Source organism: Scyliorhinus canicula, chromosome 7 (assembly GCF_902713615.1).
Source record: "Scyliorhinus canicula chromosome 7, sScyCan1.1, whole genome shotgun sequence".
Classification (NCBI taxonomy): Eukaryota; Metazoa; Chordata; class Chondrichthyes; order Carcharhiniformes; family Scyliorhinidae; genus Scyliorhinus; species Scyliorhinus canicula.
Window position 1 is genome coordinate 20,821,944 of NC_052152.1, and position 19,802 is coordinate 20,841,745.

The 19,802-nt window shown below is 42.2% G+C and overlaps 1 protein-coding gene across 7 annotated transcripts in view; it reads left to right on the top strand.

The window, feature by feature from the left end:
- The window catches only part of ttc3 (tetratricopeptide repeat domain 3), a 137,000-nt gene that overhangs the window by 14,195 nt on the left and 103,003 nt on the right, over positions 1-19,802 (top strand). For all 7 annotated transcript variants that reach the window (XR_005461199.1, XM_038801482.1, XM_038801486.1 and 4 more), the window contains 7 exons: positions 1,947-1,995; positions 4,109-4,277; positions 5,276-5,363; positions 8,999-9,052; positions 11,072-11,201; positions 17,114-17,184; positions 18,027-18,121. Coding sequence is in view for 6 of the 7 variants with exons in the window: in XM_038801482.1 (XP_038657410.1) it covers positions 1,947-1,995; positions 4,109-4,277; positions 5,276-5,363; positions 8,999-9,052; positions 11,072-11,201; positions 17,114-17,184; positions 18,027-18,121 (656 nt within the window). In the remaining variant the exon portion in view is untranslated. The remainder of the gene's footprint in view (positions 1-1,946; positions 1,996-4,108; positions 4,278-5,275; positions 5,364-8,998; positions 9,053-11,071; positions 11,202-17,113; positions 17,185-18,026; positions 18,122-19,802) is intronic.

Here is a 19,802-nt window from a genome sequence, read left to right on the forward strand (position 1 = left end):
AGTCTAGTAAACCTTTTCTGAACTGTTTCTAATGCATTTACATCTTTCCTTAAATTGGGTGGCCAATACTGGATATGATATTCTCAGATATGGTCTCACTAGTGCCCTGTACAACTGAAGCATTACCTCCCTATTTTGTAATTGATTCCCCTTGCAATAAATGATAACATTCTATTATCTTTCCTAATTACTTGGTGTAACTACATAGTTTTTTGTGAGTCATGCACGAGGATATGCAGGTGCCTCTGCCCTTCTAAGTTCTGCAGTCTCTTACCATTTAGGTAATATGCTTATTTTTGTATTCTTCCCGCCAAAATGGACATTTTCCCATATTCTCCTCCATTTGCCAGATTTTTGCCCATTCACATAATCTAACTATGTCCATTTGTAACCTCCTTACATACTCTTCACAATTTACTTTCCTGCCTATTTTTGTAAAAGGTCCCATGGCATTATTTCAAAGAAAAAGTGGATTTGTTATCTCTGGTTTCCTGGCCAATATTTAACCCTGAATCAACATCTATTTGTTCATGCTGTTTTGAGGAGCTTACTCTGTGTAGATTGGCTGCCCCATTTCCTGGTGTAAAGTGCTTTGATGCATCTGACGATCTTGAACAATACTACAAAAATGCAAGCCTTTCTCTATTTCTCTCTTTGTCTCATTTGTTCTTCAAAATGGTCCACATTACATTTTAATTGAAAATATTGCAGATATTCAGACATTTGCTGTGTTAATATAAGAAAGATAACTTGTGATGTACACTGCACGGAACTAGCTATTAGATCACAATTGAAATACATTTTTAGATGTGTGTTTGTGGTAAAGAGGCAACAATAATTGGTTTAGCATTGAATCCAAAGGACAGCAGCTACAGAAGAAATAGGATTAGGAGCAGCCCATTTGGACCCATCAAGTCTGTTGCACCATTCAATCAGACCATGACTGAACCTGTAGATCTTCTCCACTTTCCCTTAATTTCCTTTGTGCTGAAAAGCCTGTTGCCCATGAATATACTCTGCAACGGGACAGCCACAATCAGCTGTGGAAAAGAATTCCAATGATTCACAACCCTCTCCATAAAGTTTCATCATACCTCAGTTCTGTGTGGCTGACCCCTTATCCTGAGACTTTGACCCCTGGACTGTACAGAGAAGGGAAGCAATCTTTTGACATTTACTCTCAAACCATCTCAGAATGTTACACGTTTCATCAAACACCGAGCATCAATGCTGCAATTTACTGTGATATATTGTTAAATTGACTAATTAACACAGCTCTGCAAACCCACTTTCATAGCTTCTCAAGGAATGAATTTCAGTTTGTAATTCTTTTGTTCTTTTTAATAAAAATTCTGTAAAGAGGCTAAGAATGTGATTGACTATCAAAGATCACAGTATTTACCTTCTTTCATTGCATTTACAATTAAACTATGTCAAATGTGTAAGCTAATATCTATACCTATCGTATTTGTGTGTGGTAACGGTAATTGCCGAAGTGCTTGCATGTGTTAATGTTTTACATCGCTTATATACTATTTAAAATTTGTGAAGCCAGTGCAGTTTATTCTTGATCATTAACACTGTTAAACTAGGGAGGAATTTATTGATAAAAACAAATGTTTCATTTTAAATGAATTCCAATAGTTCTCCGATATTGTGGCATACCTTTGCATTAAATTTGCTTGGAATGCCATGCTAAATTAATGAGTTGTGTGAATACTTGGTTCAGTAATTCTCTTGCAGGGGACTTATTATTTGCAGAGGTAAAGATAAATAGACTACTGTTGATAAATGATTAAACCTGCCATAGCTGGCCAACTGCTGTCAAGCATTATAATGTTATTCTCAGTGAACAGTCTTTTACATGATTTTGTTGAATGATTTATATTTCTTTGTACTGGGCTTAACCAGTTGACTAGACAGTAATTACTCTTGTTTTCTTTCAGAACGAACCAATATTTGAAAGAGACAGTCAAGTTAAGCCAAAAAATAATAGTAAGTGCATAAAACTGTTGGGGATATGAGTAGAGAATGATTCTCTCTGATTTAAAGCAGGATAGGATTTACCCATAAGCATTCCTTTTCGCTCCTTTACTTTCAAGGCTGGAACATAATTCAGTCCATGTGTCCAAGTTTAGTATCACCATCAATTCTACTCTATGCCAAGATCCACGTTATTAATATACATCAAAACAGGCCTACCAATGATCTTTGGGAACACCACTTCCTACCTTAGTCAAGAGTGAAAAATGACTGCAACTTCTCTGTCCTGAAGCCATTTTATAATCAGATTGAACACTGACCTCCTATTCCATGGGCCTCAATTTTGTTAAGAAGCCTTTTATGTGGTACTTTGTTCAATTCCATATAGTCAATGTACACCGCACTCTCTTCATCAATCTTCCCTTTTACTTGATCAGAAAATGAATTAGATTAGCCAAGCACGATCTGCCTTTTACAAATCTGTGCTCGCCGCCTATCATTAATTCAAACCTCTCCAAATGCCTGTTGGTTTTTCTTCCTCATTATTGTTTCTGACTGACCAGTAGTTTCCTTAGGACTGTTCCAACATCCTTTCTTGAATATGGGCATCGTATTTGCCACACTCCAGTTCTCAGGCACCTCCCTGTTATCTAAGGAAAAGTGGGTGATTATGACGAGCCTTTCCACTATATTCACCTTCACTTTCTCCATGCAAGCTATCCGGACCTGGTGAGTTATATATCCTAATTATAACCAACCTTTCGATTGTCATCTCCTTCTCCATTTTCACTCTATCCACTGCTTCTATCTTTGCTTCTACAGATATTTGTCAAATTTCTCTTCCTAGTAAATGCCATTACTAAGTACCTATGAAGTATTCCTGCCTTGGCATGTGCCTCGAAGCACATATCACCTTTTTTCCTAATAGCTTCACCATTTACTATCTGCTTACTATTTACATGCTGTTGGAAGATTTTTGGGTTCCCTTTCATCATGACCACCATTCTTTTCGCATATTGTCTCCTTGGCAGTCTTATTGTTCTCTTGATGGCCTCTCTGAACCTATTGTATTTAATCTGGTTCTCACTTGAAGAATTCATCTGACATGCATCATCTATCATGTACACCCTCTTTTTTATTTGTTTCATCATAATCTCCAACTCCTTAGTCATCCAAGGATCCTTATTTTTGATTCCCCTACCTTTCACTTCTGTTGGAATGTACCTAACTTGTTGTACCTGAAGCATCTCTTCCTTAAAAATTGTCCATTGTTCCATTACAATTGTTTTTGTCATTCTTTGATTCCATTACTTTGGCTACATTCCTTCTCATCGCGTTGAAATTAACCCTCTTCCAATCTAGACATTCTACTTTATATAATTCCTACCTTTTCTCTCTTACTAATCTAAACCTTATGTACCATCATCACTTTAACCCAGATGTTCTACCACCGATACTTGGTCCACTTATTCTACCTCATTTCCCAGCACCAGAGATTTTAATAGCTCGTTTCTAGTTGGGCCAAGAGCATATTGTTCAAAAGAATTCTCCTGAAAGCAACAGAGGGGAAGCAATGGCAAAATTCGTATTGTCACTGCACTAGTAATCCAGAGACGCAGAGTAATGCTCTGATTACAGAGGTTAGCACTACTGTCTCACAGTGCCATTCATTTTTAAATGCTGTTTACTGTAGATTTGCTGTGTGGTGCAATTTGGACCAAAATAGGCCAATTTCAAACCATCGTCTGCATAGAGTCGACTTAAAATGTAGTCATGATAATAGTGAGAGATCTGCATAATTGTACGAGTGCCCAGGCTAATGGGGTGCCCCTAAAGAAAGTGCCCCTGCTCAGAAATACTATGTGTCTGGATAATCTTTAAGAACTTGATTGAATGGGCTGTGTTGTATCCCCAGGAATAAATTGCATGCCACACGCCCACCTTACAGTTTAGACCTACACATGACCAAAGTCTCTTTGGGTAATGTGTTACAATTTTGTCAGTGCCTGTGGGGCTATATCCTGGTTTGCAGCAACGCATTCCGAGACATTATGATGGTGAAGAAAATGCATTTTATGATAATGTTTGGTGTTTCTTAATTCTTTTTTTCTCCCCTCCCTTTCAGTGGATGGAGCTGAGATGTGGCATTCTGACAATGCAAAAAATAATCCGATGTTTTGCAAGCGGAGGCATGTGATATCCATACACATACTATGGCCGTTTTTATTTGCTCAGAAAAATATGGTAGATCGTTTCCTAGAGTGGGCCTTTGCAGCCAGATTCATAGATGCCGAGTAAGTCTGAGAAATACAGTTTATTTGACCTGGCGTCCTACAATGACCTGGGTGACATAGTGGTTGATAACACAATTTCCAAACTTGCTTTTCTGTGGAGCTGTAGAAATTGTCCTTACAATTTGCCATGCAGGGTTTACAGGCTAGTAAGGTGCAGGGGAGCACCGCTATTCACGTGCTTAAAGTGGGAATGAAAGGAGGAACAAAATTGTTCTGTATTTATGTAGTGCCTTTTGCATCCTCAAGATGTCCAAGGTTACAATGAATTACTTTTTATTGTGTTGGCGCTGCTTAAATTAGGCATTTGCGGCTGTCAGTTTGTACTCAGCAAGGCTCCGCAAACAGTTATAACATAATCTGATGATGTTGATTGGGGGATGGGTGTCAGCCAGGATACTTGGAGAACTACCCTGGCCATCTTAAAAGAGCATCAAAGGATCTTATAAATCCATCATATTTTCCACAAACTAGTTATTACTTGCGTTAATCAGATTCATATAAGAATTTGTGACGTGCGTGGGAATCCTGAACTTTGGTTCACGTCAGCGCGGACCACGAGAACAAATGTTTCCATGCTTAACTCTTGTTTTAAGTGATGTGAAATGAGTTTGACCATTCCTTGACCAGGCTGCTGAGCTAAATTTTGCACTAATTGCTAATTTCACTACTGGAAGATGTAAGGGATGCTGGTGAGAATCGGAAATGTCATGCTAATGTTATTCAAAGAAGCAGAATGTGACGCATTTTGGCATAGCTTTAAGGGAACTTTACTCCACAGCCACCTCTGCTATGAGTGCTCTGGAAAGGGCAATGAGTCTCAAAATTTCACAAACCTTTTAGGATTTCCCGTTGAATGCACCCTCGTCGCTGGGAAACCAGAGGCGGGGGTGTGCCTTCGGTGGAACCGGAATATCCCGCTGGCGTGAACAGCTGCTAAATCCCGGCTTTAATGTGTAAAGGTTGCAGAAGCCTCGATCTTCAGTTTTTATTTTTTCCAGGAATTATGATGTCTTTGAAATCGATGTGATGAAGCTGCAAAGTATTGAACTCCTGGAAGTGGTGCTTGAGGCAATAGGGAAACATAATGTAAGCATATTTTTGTAAATTAGGCCTTTGACAGTTGGTGAAAAATGTCTGTATGTTTAAAGTTAAGTCAATAATTGGGAGCAGAATCGTTTACAGTGCCGTGCTTTGGAATCAGGAACATTTGCTTCTGGTGAGTTAGGGGGAAAGAGTCTAGCAAGAAACAAACTGGAGTAGAAGGGGTGGCAACACAGCACAGAAGGAGACCATTCAGCCTGTCGTGCCAGCCCTGGCTTCTGCGACCCATTCCTCCATCCTTTCCACTGTAGCCCTGCATATATTTTCTCTTCAGCTTCCCATCAAATTTTGTCTTGAAAGCCATGATTGAATTTGCTCCCACCAATGTCAGACAGTGCATTTCAGATCCTTGCCGCTCAGTGCGTGGAAAAACCTTCATGTCATCTTTGCACAACACTCTCATTACCTTGGCAGAAATTTTCAGGTTTTAATTTCATCGCTATAGTCCTAGGTGACCATAGGTTATTTTCCCTTTGAGGGGTAGAGCTGACTGGTGGTGATTTAACCAGAAGAATCTCCGGTGAGGAACAAGGTTGAGAAGGTGGGGCCTTCATGGCCACACTGCTGAGTTCGCACTGCATCACAAACCCACTGCCTAGCCAAATGAGCTAAACTGGTCCCCCTGCATGGAAGTAATAGTGACATGGCTACTTTTCTCTGATATGCAGTTAATGCTGAATTAGTTGATCTCGGCTGAATTCAATTTCAAAACAAATTTGCATTTAAAAAGCTCGTAGCAATGTACCTGATCTCTCGGATTGTCACTAAAGCCCATCTGTTTTGAAAATGTCCTTGAGGGGGAAAAAAACGACCCTTCTTGCCTGATTTGGCCTTTGTAACTCCAGTCTCACACCATTGCGATTCAGTCTTAACTATCCTCTGAAGTTTACTTGGGGGTGCACTTTCAAGAACTGGATAACATCGAACGTTAGTTTGGGGGGGGGGGGGGGGGGATGGGGGATTCCTGATTCCTTTTTGTCAGTTGTTTATGTGAACATGTGGGCGAATGTTTTGGGTTTGGTGGGAGGATGTGATCGTTGTTATTGATATGGGGATTGACATAGTTGTTACTGAGAAAATGTGAAAAAGGAGGCGAATAAAGAAATATTTTTTTTAAAAACTATCCTCTGAAGTGTGCTAGCAAAGCACTCATTAATAAATGCTGGAGTTTTCCTGCAATGCTCACAACTCGAGAATAAATGAATTTAAAAAGAAAGTCATGCTGCCATAATTGGGCACTGAATTGTCTGTGCAGTGAGGGGAATATCATCCAGCGATCATCTCCCTAATTGATATCTGGTAATTCATGTTGGCAAGTTACTGTTCATAGGGGCTGGTTGCAAAGCTCCTTGCTTCTGATACCCTTCTGTTGATACCTATCTAAAGAAGAATTAATCTGCATTTGGCAGGGTTCAATCAGTAACAGTCTGCATGGTTTTGTTAACGGAAGGTCATGTCTGACCAACTTGATTGAATTTGGGCAGCACGGTGGCCTAGTGGTTAGCACAACCGCCTCACGGCGTTGAGGTCCCAGGTTCGATCCCGGCTCTGGGTCACTGTCCGTGTGGAGTTTGCACAGTCTCCCCGTGTCTGCGTGGGTTTCGCCCCCACAACCCAAAAATGTGCAGAGTAGGTGGATTGGCCACACTAAATTGCCCCTTAATTGGAAAAAATAATTGGGTAATCTAAATTTATAAAAAAAAACTTGATTGAATTTTTCAAAGAGGTGGATGGTGTGTAGATGAGGAAAATGCATTTGATGTAGTCTACTTGGGCTTCAGCAAGGCTTTTGATAAGGTCGCACATGGGAGACTGATAGCGAAGGTAAGAGCCCAGGGGATCCAAGGAAATTTGGCAAATTCAATCCATAATTGGCTGAGTGGCAGGAAACAGGGGGTGATGGTCGAGGAGTGCTTTTCTGACTGGAAGCTTGTGTCCGGTGAAGTCCCGCAGGGATCGGCTGGGGCCCTTGCTATTTGTGGTTTAGATAAATGATTTAGATACGAATGTAGGAGGGTTGATCAGCAGATTTGCGGATGATATGAAAATTGTTGGGGCGGTGAATAGTGTGGTGAATAGCCTTCTATTTCAGGGCTGGTCAGATGGGCTGATCAGTGGCAAATGGAATCAATCCTAATAAGGATGAGGTGATTCATTTTGGCAGGGCATACAAGGCAAGGGAATACATAATAAATGGCAGGACCCTGGGAAGCACCAGGGATCAGAGGGACTTTGGTGTGCATGTACACCTGCTCCCTAAGGTGGGTACAGTAGTTAAGAAAGCATATTGTATACTTGCCTTTAATAATAATCTTGATTAATGTCACAAGTAGGCTTACAGTAACATTGCAATGAAGTTGCTGTGAAAAGCCCCTGGTCGCCACATTCCGGCACCGGTTTGGGTACACAGAAGGAGAATTCAGAATGTCCAATTCACCTAACAAGCACGACTTTCGGAACTTGAGGAGGAAATCGGAGTACCCGGAGGAAACCCACGTAGACACTGGGAGAACGTGCAGACTCCGCACAGTGACCCAAATGGGAATCGAATCAGGGACACTGGTGCGGTGAAGCAACAGTGCTAACCACTGTGCTACAATGCCACCCATGTTAACAGAGGCAGAGAGTTTAAGAGCAGAATTAAGTCATATTTGCGTGTAGTCACTTGTAGGCAAACACAGTAGTTAATTAGTGGACAGCAAGGGGCAACATATGGGGGCCTCACGGTAGCATGGTGGTTAGCATCAATGCTTCACAGCTCCAGGGTCCCAGGTTCGATTCCCGGCTGGGTCACTCTCTGTGTGGAGTCTGCACGTCCTCCCCGTGTGTGCGTGGGTTTCCTCCGGGTGCTCCGGTTTCCTCCCACAGTCCAAAGATGTGCGGGTTAGGTGGATTGGCCATGCTAAATTGCCCGTAGTGTAAGGTTAATGGGGGGATTGTTGGGTTACGGGTATACGGGTTACGTGGGTTTAAGTAGGGTGATCATTGCTCGGCACAACATCGAGGGCCGAAGGGCCTGTTCTGTGCTGTACTGTTCTATGTTCTATATGGCAATGGAATAAATGGCTGGGTAATTTTGTTTTTGGAGTGTTGGGAATAAATGTTGATCAAGACACCAGGGAACTTCCCATACTGCTCTTCAAACAGTACCATAAGAACAGCGATGTCCACCAGTAAAGACATGCACGTCATCACTTTAAATTGCATCCAAAAGATGGCCTTGCAACAGTGCATCCCTATCGCTCAGTATTCCATTGAAGTGTCCGCCTACATTATAAAATCACACAATTGTTACCATGCAGAAGGAAGCCATTCAACCCATCGCGTCTGCGGGGGCTTTCCGAAAGAAGCGCCTCATGCCAATTTCCCGCTGATTGATTTAACCTCCCTCCACCACACTCAGGCAGTGCATTCTAGATGCTAACCTCCTACTGGGTGAAAAAAGTACATTATGTGCTCAGGTTTCTAGAGTAGGGCTTGAGCCAAGGCTGACAACTCATTTGGAGGAAATAATAGTTATGTATACTGAAACATTTGCTAAATTCAGCTTTAGGTTTTTACTTAAAAAGCACCACAGGTATGTTGAGCACCTCAGTTATGCTTCAGCTTTTCTTTTGCAGCACTCTACAAAATTCCTGTCCTGCTTATTGGATTTATGGGATAAAGTAGATGGGGTAAGTAAAGTAACTAGGCATTGACTTAATGGAACAGTAATAATTAGTTGTTTGCAAAGAACTCGCATGGAGTGATAAAGTTGCATTATTTGATCTAAATCCTAGTGTTGAAAGGTAAATAAATGTAATCTTCAGTTAGGGTGTGATGAATTTTTGGCATGTCTTCAAGATGCAGTGTCAGGAATGTCAATTTAATGGATAGCCAGTTGTAAAATTTTTTTTACTGAGGAAAGGGATGGGAACAGCAAGGTTTTTTCTGTCTTTCCTCATTTGTTTGTACTGTACAAATTGGCACCGACAAAATTGCCTCAGTGATGGTGCTTCTGAAACTTTATCATTCGCGAACCACTTAGGCAGGAAAAAAGACCCAGCAGACCACCTACCAGTCATATTCCGCATGCTTTTGCTTACCACCGCAAAAATACTCCCATCAGAATTAATAGGAAGCATGGCACTGCTTTTGATGATACATCAATAAGGTGGTATTTTCTTCCAAAATGGAGAGTTTCAGTTCTATGTCGTGCTGGTCCCATGTTCAATTGGTTTACCGCTTTGTAGCCCCACAGATGTTGAAAATCCAATCTTGCATTTGTATGTTGCTACAGTAACATAAATCTTGCTTTGAAATTGGCATTGCTGATGCTTAAGCATGAGGGAGCCAGTCCGGTTGTGTGACATCATGCAAGTGGTGGGCGTGATCGTTCTGCTGTGTACTCTCATGTGGCCTTAGCTGAGGAGTTACACCTAAGTGACTTGCACTTTGGTCAGCCCACGCATCGCCTGAAGGAACCTCACCGCCATTTTGTTTTAGCTTGATGCTCATTTTTGTCTGTTTTTTCAGCAGTGCTGTTAAATAAAGACAAGTTACTAATTTATACCTCTAGACCCACCTTTTGATTCTTCCCTTGTAAAATTACTTTTTTTTTTGCATCATCTTTTTTGTCATTTAATCTCTTGCTTTCCACCATTACAAATCTTTCCTTTTTATTTTCCTCCCTCCACCACCCCTTTGCTTGTTTAAAACATGTTGTTTCAATCTCCAGTTCTGACAAGATCATGAACCTGAAACATTGGGCAGAATTTAACGGTCATGTCAGGGGGTCTGTCCACCAGCTGGCAAACTGGCAGTAACCCCACCCTGGGAATTTCCAGGAGGCCCAAAGGGATTTAAGCACAACCAAGCATCTACTTGATCAGCTTCCTGTATCCTATGAGGGATATTCTCTTTCCCTCTCCCCCTCTTTTTCTCTCTCTCTCTCTCTCTCTCTCTCTCTCTCTCTCTCTCTCTCTCTCTCTCTCTCTCTCTCTCTCTCTCTCTCTCTCTCTCTCCCCCCCCCCCCCCCCCCCCCAAAATACTGCTGGAGGCCAGATATCCCGCCTTCAAGAGATGCTGACCAGTCAGAGGCTGGCAGCTCTCCAGTATTGGCCGTCATGCGCGGGGGCCTCTGCTGGTATTGCAGTGTAGCCTACACCATGGATTAAAGCTGGAGCCCCAGGAAAAAGGTGAGTGGGTTCGATTTTCTGGTGCAAGATGAGGACCCCCCCCCCCCCCCCCCCCCCCCCTGACGAGGGAGAGGAGACATACCTGATCAGGAGGAACACCGACTACTAGGCCTATCAGGCAAGGTTTTTCTGGCTGTAGGCCTATTTGGTGTTACCCGTACCTGTCGCTGATTAAATACGAACGGCGGCAGTTTGAGGCCTTTAATTGGCCACCTAAGATTGATCTCCGGCCGTGAAGACTATCCTTGAGTTTTCCTGCCCTGAAGTAAATTGGAGGGAGGAGGGAAGGCGGTGGGATCGTCAGCCTAATTCCTGCCTGATTGCACCATCCTTACTTTTCCAAACCTACCTTTGTGAGTGAGGAGTCTTGAAATATTTTCAACTTTTTCTCCTTTTATTTGAAATACAATTTTAAATTATTTAATTTTACTTTTATTTGCTTGAAGAATCCTGTATGCCAAAGACAGAAAAGAAAATTGTAATTTCTGCACAGTTCTTTTCATTTCCTTTACGCAGTTTAATTGTGATCTTGATGATGCCATTGATATGATAGAAAAGACAGGAGAATTTAACTCTCTGCGTGGGGAGGTGAGCTCTGGAACAAAACGGTCACGGATGGCAGCCATTGCAATTAGCGTTTTTCAATGTAAGTGGTCTCCGAACTGTATAATATTGATAGATCTACACTTTGCTATTGCAGATATTTCTGTGATACCGCACCATGCAACTAACAATGCAGAATCTTTGACTATCCTTTTCGGTGCAAAGTAATTTATTTGGTATCTATTGATAGAGTATAAAATAAATTCCTGTTACAGAGTTTACAGGGTTCTCAGTTCAGCCCTTGCCTGCAAAAGACTGTTTTTTTTTGAGAATCAGATTATCCTCAGTAACTTGCCGACGACTTGAATTCAAAATACAGTAACAGTTTCTTTGTATAAAGCAAGACAGCTGCGTAGGTTAAAATAGATCGTAGAATGTAGACTGCTAGATATTAGATAGAAGATAGCTTCTAAGCAAAAGTAAAAGGATGATTCATGAACAGAGGAATTTATCAATTTAAATCTATTCCTTGCCCCTGTAACGTGTTGATTGGATTGAGTCAATTTCTAATGCTTTTGATTTGATCTTTGAGCTGCCAATCCATCATTATGCAACATTATTTCATCAAACCTTAAAGTTAACATTAAATGTTGCATTAATAAATTCCTCAGTCGGGCCTTATCGCATATTGGTATTTAATTTTTGGGCTTATCATATGTTGGAGTGCGTTTTATCTAGTGCACGTTGTGACAGATTTAGGTTATTCCAGACCTGATAATACTTTATTAATAACCTATTCTCTAGGTTAACCCACCAAAGAGGGAAATCTGTTTCTCTGCTGAGACTCAGAATAGGGGCTGGATTCTCCCCTACCCGGCGTGACGGAGGGTGCCGGCGTAGGGGAGTGGCGCCAACCACTCGGGTCGCGCCTCCCCAAAGGTGGGGAATTCTCCCCACCTTTGGGGGCCAGCCCCGCGCCGGAGCAGTTTGCACCAGAAGACTGGCGCAAACACCCGGCGCAGTCGGAAGCGGGGCTGGCCGAAAGGCTTTCGGCGGTCGGCGCATGCGCCGGCAGTGACGTCAGCGGCAGCTGGCCGCTGACGTCACTGCCGGCGCATGCGCGATGCGGGGTTCTCCTCCGCGTCCGCCATGGCGGAGGCCGTGGCGGCGCGGAAGGAGAAAGAGTGCCCCCACGGCACTGCCCCGCGGAGTGAGCGGGGGGCCCCGATCGCGGGCCAGGCCTCCGTGGGGGCACCCCCCCGGGTCCAATCGCCCCCCGCCCCCCCAGGACCCCGGGGGCCTGCTCGCGCCGCTGAGCCCGCCGTTCCAGAGGTGGTTTAAACCTCGGCGGCGGGAGAAGGCCTCCCAGTGGCGGGACTTCGGCCCATCCGGGCCGGAGATTTGAGGTAAGTTTAAAAAAAAATGAAATCCCGCCAGCGCCAGCTGTTTTCACAGGCTGCCGGCGGGATTTGCACAACGCCGGTTTATGACCGGCGGGAGAATTCAAAAACCTGCGGGAGCGGAAATAACGCCGCTTCCCGCCAATTCTCCGACCCTGCGTGGGGTCGGAGAATTTCGCCCTAGATCTCAGAAAGGGAGAATGCTTTTCCAGGTCTCACACAGTTAAACAGGGTCTCAGTTACTTTTTATGGGAAAAAGTTACTCCTAACTAAATCGTTACCTCTATCGTCGTGGGTCCTTAGTCATTTAAGACTTCCTAAATGAATGTCTAGGAGTTTAGACTTTGAGAGTGAGTCTACACAGTATAATAAAAGTATTTTTTTTTTTTAATACTCCCATTAGATACATACAGAATTGCAGAGTTAACAATATAAATCGTTAACAGTCCTATTTTATCTGCTAACACACTAACTTCTCTCAATAGAATGAGATATCTGAAACATGGAAAATCCTAAAGTATCTCCCATCAATTTCTTAATACAGTTCTCCGAAGTTAAACAAAACCATACTTACAAAACCTGAGGTTTTGTCTGAAGAGACAAGCTTTTAAGAACAGAACTGACTCTCACTCCCGAAGGGAGAGCAGAAGGAATGTAACTTTCTGCTAAAATGCCTCTTCTTTATAGACATGAAAATTCCCTTATCGGTCAAGGGCGGCATCTGTTATCCTGTCACTTATTGTTGGTTAATTACCTGTAGCCAAATGGCTAATTGGATGTATTATCATTAATATATCTTTTAATGGTCGTAGGGTCTGTGTAAATGTCAGGTGTCCTAAGATATATTAGCACGGGGGTCCCGTATAGAGGACTGTCTTTTTTCAGTATCGTCATGTTCTTTAGATACCAAAACAGACACTTTTCGGGAGGGTGTTATTCTAAGTGTCAAGAGGTATAGTTAGGAAAAGAGTTGTGTATCTATTTATCTGGAGAATTCCCTGTCCTTCTGTTTTGAATGCTTAGAAGTGCAGGGAGTAATCCCAAAGAATTTTATGGTCTCAAAAGAAGAGCCTTTATCATCTTGTATTTGTTTGTATTAACGAGCCTTTGAAACCAGCTTTGAGTTTCTCCCATCAGGTGGTAACCTCTACCTGACCTTTAGCTGAAGTGGTTTTATTCCACATTGAATTAAAATGCTGTTTGTATTAATGCCTTATTTTAAACCGAATTCTGCGGCGAACGTGATCACAACGTAATATAATTCTTTTGACAAAGGATGGTTCATATGAACTCTGTCAACCTGACCTTCATTAGAAATGTTGCATTTGCTGAGCTCGTTGCATGCTGTTCCGTGCAAACAGGTATCCATTTTGCACAGGCAGGCAATATTCATTTTGCACAGTCATGATGGAATCCATTTTAAATGGTTTCTGATTGAGCTTTTTAAATCAATTATTAATTCAACTTATTAATTAACCCTCTTTTACATAAAGAAATAGCTAGTTTCTTTCAAATATTAATGTAGAATACCGACATTGATCCTGGTATGTTAATACTTAAGTTGCAAGCCAGCCTGGCAATATAAGAGGTGAAATTTGGAGCAATGTCTGTGGCGCCTGAAAGTTCAGTGTCATATCCCATTTACACCAGCGCGATGACCCAATTGTAATATGCTGAATTATTTTATTCGCCTTTAACTGTATTTAGGTATTAAAAAATAAATGGAGAAAGATGCTAATATTGATTATTAATGAGCAAAGTTACAGTTGTGTGCAGGCGGTCATGCTTAGTTTAGTGAAAGCTCCAAGGGGGATTTATGAACAGGTTGGGGTAAATGGGCTAAGCAGGAGTTGTTGGTGTGTTTGAAGGTAGAGGCTTTTGAAAGCGAGTCGAGAAGTTTCAAGGTGGAAGGGTTTGGGATAATGAAATATAGAGTATAGGGCCATGAAAACTGATTGATGTACTGCTGTTGGAGCAGGAGGAGTAGAGAAGGATATAAGATGGATCTCTGTGTTTACAGCGATGAATTTATGAAAGGATTTGTAAACAAGAGTCAGAGTAGGAAAGGTTTGTTGTAATAGATGGTAAAATTGAGCTGATGCGAGCTGGAGTTCTAGATTGGTTGCATTTGTGCTTCTGTGAGGAGCAGCATTCGTGGTAGATTTGAAATTCTTTTTAGCAATCCATAAGGCACGGTAGCATGGTGGTTAGCATAAATGCTTCACAGTTCCAGGGTCCCAGGTTCGATTCCCGGCTGGGTCACTCTCTGTGTGGAGTCTGCACGTCCTCCCCGTGTGTGCGTGGGTTTCCTCCGGGTGCTCCGGTTTCCTCCTACAGTCCAAAGATGTGCGGGTTAGGTGGATTGGCCATGCTAAATTGCCCGTAGTGTCCTAAAAAGTAATGGTTACGGGTATAGGGTGGATACGTGGGTTTGAGTAGGGTGAGTAGGGTGATCATGGCTCGGCACAACATCGGGGGCCGAAGGGCCTGTTCTGTGCTGTACTGTTCTATGTTCTATGTCTTTACATTTTTAAGTTCATACAAGTGTAGAAACCTACAATACCGGAGAAGGCCATTAGGCACATGGTGCCTGTGTTGGCTCTTTGGGGGGAAGTTTTACTTATCAAACCCCCCTGCTTCCTGTCCATAATCCTGTAGGTTCCTCATCCTCTACTACTTGTGACTCCCTTTTAAAATTATTAAGGGAATCAGCTACTTTTTTCAGATAGAGTGCTGCAGATTTGGTAGCACAGTGGCTAGCACTGTGGCTTCGCAGCACCAGGGTCCCAGGTTCGATTACCCGCTGGGTCACTGTCTGTGCTTGAGTCTGCACATTCTCCCCGTGCCTGCGTGGGTTTCCTCCAGGTGCTCCGGTTTCCTCCCACAGTCCAAAGACGGACATATTAGGTGGACCGGCCATACTAAATTGCCCTTTGTGTCCAAAAAGGTTAGATGGGGTTATTGGGTTACAGGGATTGGGTGGAAGTGGGGGCTTAAGTGGTTCGGTGCAGACTCGATGGGCCGAATAGCCTCCTTCTGCACTGTATCTTCTATTCCACGACACTCTTTATCTTCCCATTGCATCTTTTCCCATTAATTTTAAGTCTATGGCCTCTGTTTATTGACACACCTACCAGAGCGAATATTATTTCTTGTTAATTCACCAACTTGAAAATTTCCACTAAATTAATTCTTAACCTTTGTTCTTGGATTAATTCACCAACTTGAAAATCTCTATTAAATTAATTCTTAACCTTTGTTCTTGGGAGATTAATCCTAACTTTTCCAAACGCTTCTCAAAACTGAATTTATCATTCCTGGTACATCATAGTACCTTTAAGCCTTTACAGTATATATTTCCTGAAATGTGGTGATCCGAAATGTGCACAATACTCTAGTGGAGGCCTAACCAGTGATTTCTAAAGTTCTAGCATGATTTGGAAAATAAAAGCAAAGTAACCCATGTGCTATTTTTTTAAACCGTCTTATCATTTGCCCTGCCACAGTTTAAGGATATAAATACACCGTATATGAATATACAGTGTATATGAATACACCGACCTCTCTGCTCATCTACACGATTCAAAATTGTGCTATTCATGTTATACTGTCTTTCCATATTCATCATTCCAATGTTAATCCATCACATTTTTCCATTTTCTATGATTGTACCTATCCTGTCAATTAATCTGCCTGTCATCCTGAAACCTATATCAATCCAATCAGATGGGCTCTACCTTTCCTTCGGCTAACCATTACACCATTTATTTAAAAGTTTTGTTTTCCTTTCATGCTTTGACTCTGATTTATCGCTTTCACTGACTCTCTGCCTTTGTTCTCCTATTTTTATCTGTTGGCCTCACTGTTTCCCCTAACGCTTACTGTCTACGCTCACTGACTCTTGTTGCTGGTTCACCCACCTTTCTCTGTTGACCACTCGCACTGTTTCTCCTCCGGCTTGCTCTCCGCTTCATTCCAATTATATCTCAAAAATGTTGATTGGAGCATGCATCATTGTCTCATTTGGCAACATAATGCATGTCTGCTTTGCAACAGCTGTTGGCAATCTTGTATCTCATAAGTTTATAATCTACTGACCACATCCAGTGGGGTAGCTCCCTGATCTCGATACAGTATCTCCCATAGTTGAAATTGGGAATTTGTTCTGCAGTTATCGACCACTGTGGAGTATTTCTGTTCCAATGTTTGTTAGTGTAAGTCAGTTGTGACTTAGTTTGGAATCTGTTTAAAATTAAGTTTAGTTCCTGCATGTTTACAATTTTGTGTTCTTTTCACATCCTCTCTTGAAAGTTTCAATTCTTACTGGGCATGGTCCCATGTATGTCAGACCCCACTAGTCACTGCCTGCCAATCAGAAAAAGACCCGTTTATTTCAACTTTTTGCTTCCACTCTGCTAACCAGCTTTTTATCCATCTCAAGACACTGCCCGCAATTCCATGCACTTTAACTATACATATTAATCTGCTATGTGAGACCTTGTCGAAAGCCTTCTGAAAGTCTAAATAAACCATCAGTTTGACTGTTAGAAACTTAACTTTGTGCAAATTGTGAAGGAACTATATTTACTTTAAACGTTTAATTTTCTTCTTACAGATGCATATTTTGTAAAGATGTATCTAAATTGTGAGAACATTCCTAATTTAATACCAAAGAGAGAGGACCAGGTATGTAGATAGAAGGTAAAACATTCCGTGACAAGATTTTGTGCTGCAGAATGCTGAACTGCAAAGTTTTCTGAAATTTCCTTCAGGCATAAATATTACCTCACTTTTCAATGACCACTGCCATGAAGGTTCATTTTTTTTCATCACCGTTCTTAACATTGGGTTTATCGCCTTTGTTCCTGTATTGCTGTAAAAAGAGACATGCTGTTGAAGCTTTTCGTCTTGTACTCATCAGGACAGACTTTCAAGGATACTGAATTTCCTTGGGAACAACAGTTTAACCTGTAGGAGAAAAGGGTGCTGATTGGTTGGCAAGTGGACACTGGTAGAGGTGTTGCCATGGAGAATGCACCAGAAAACATTCCCCCAGGCCTTCATTTAATTGGAAAAAGTGCAGTGCCTGGCCATCTTTCTGTTAGCAAATTACAAGGCCCTGCGTGTGCATATTTGTAACTTAGAGCATGCATAGGTGAGCCACAATGAGTGCATGATAAACTGTAAAATTATTATGCACTTCCAATATTTATTGAATTTATTCTTCGGGCCTGCGGAGAAAGTGGGAAGGAACCCCATCAATACCTTTTGTTGAGATGCAATGCTAGATTTCGCATTCTTGTGACTTTTTAAGGTGTTTTGATACTTTAAATATTGCATTTCTATTGCTATCTTGAAAGAAATCAGAGCCAATACGTCTGGAGTTTATATCTGCATTTAGAAGGTATGCCTGTAATTTTTAAGCAATGCCTTTTATAGAAAACATTTTTAATACTATTAGACTTTGATTCATTGATATTAAAACCTGCAGTGAGTGCGGAGTCTCAATTCTCCTTTCTTCATTTCAGAAAAGTGAAGAATATAGAAATAGAGGCAACGATGAATTTAAAAATGAAAACTATGAAGCTGCTGTAAACTGGTACTCCAAGGCGATTGATTTAAGGTACTTGAGCCAAGAACTTCACTTGTCCAATTGTGCAGCCTGATATTTACGCTAGTTTCTTTGCAAGCCGTTTTGCTCTGTTCTAACTGATTGAAAAAAAGAAAATGCTTTAAAAACAGTAGAAACGATCTCAAACATGAAGACATGTAGCAGTCTGACTATTCATCATAAGAACATAGAGCATGAGTTCATTTTTAATTCTGTTTTTAGCTACCACTTTTAAAATGGTTGCAGTCTGCTGCAGTACTCTTAGGATTCATTGTTAATTGATCTTATAATAATTGTACGGTTTTGGAGCTAGACCGGGGCAGCTGGATACAATGTGGAGCATCCATGAGGCGGGAAGTGTCGTGGATAGCACATATCGCAAAGTGGGCACTCCACAGGCAGGAAGGGAATGGGTGACCACCAGGCAGAACGGGAGCTCGTCAGGCAGTGCAGGAATCTCCTGTGGCCATTCCCCTCAAAACCGATATCCAGCTTTGGATACTGTTGAGGGGAATGACCTCTTGGGAAAGCAGCAGTAGCCAAATTTGTTGCACCACGGTTGGTTCTGCTGCAGAGGGGAGGAATAAAAAGTGTGGGAATGCAATAATTATAGCAGATTCAGTTGTAAGGGGAATAGTTTCTGTGGCCGCAAACGAGATTTTAGGATGGTATCTTGTTTTCCTGGCGCTCGGGTCAAGGATGTCTCTGAGCGGTTGCAGGACGTTCTGGAGGGGGAGGGTGAACAGCCAGTGGTTGTGATGCACATCGGTACCAATGACAGAGTTTTTAAAAAGGAATGAGGTCCTAAAAGACAATATAGGGAGTTAGGAAGAAAGTTGAGAAGTGGGACCTCTAAGGTAGTGATCCCAGGATTACCACCAGTGCCACGAGCTAGTCAGAGTAGAAATTGAAGGTTATATCGGAGAAATACGTGGCTAAAGAGATGATTGGGGGGGGGGGGGGGGGGGGGGGGGGGGGGGCAGATTCCTGCTGCATTGGGACCGGTTCTGGGGGAGGTGGGACCAGTGCAAACTGGATGGGTTACACTTGGGCAGGACCAAGCCTAAAGTCCTGGGGAGTATTTGCTAGAGTGGTTGGGTGGGTTTAAAGTAATATCGCAGTGTTTTGGATCCTATGTAAGGAGTCGAGAGGAGGAGGAAATAAGGACAAAAATAAAAGACAGAAAGAGATATAAGGAAAGTGATAAGCAGATAAACTGAGAGCCAGGTTCAAACAGGGCCACAGTGGAAACTATTGGGAGTGAGACAAGTAATGTTAAAAAGACAAGCTTAAAGGCTTTGTTTCTTAACGCACGGAGCATTCTCATCAAAGTGGATGAACAAATCGTGCAAATAGACACGAGCGGGTGTAGTCAAGATTACTGAGACATGGCTGCCCGGTGACCAGGGATGGGAACTGAATATCCAGGGGTATTCCTGGATAGCAAGGGAGGATATTGGCTCTAACAATGCGGAATCTGTATGGGTAGAGCTGAGAAACAGCAAAGGGCAAAAAATGTTAGTGGGCGTCATTTAGACCCCCACACTGCCGTGATATTATTGGGAGTGGCATTAAACAGAAAATTAGAGATACTCGTGGTAAAGGAACAACTGTAATTATGAGTTATATAAATCTGCATATAGATGGTGAAAGTCAAATTAGCCACACAGGAGGAATTCCTGGAGTGTATGCA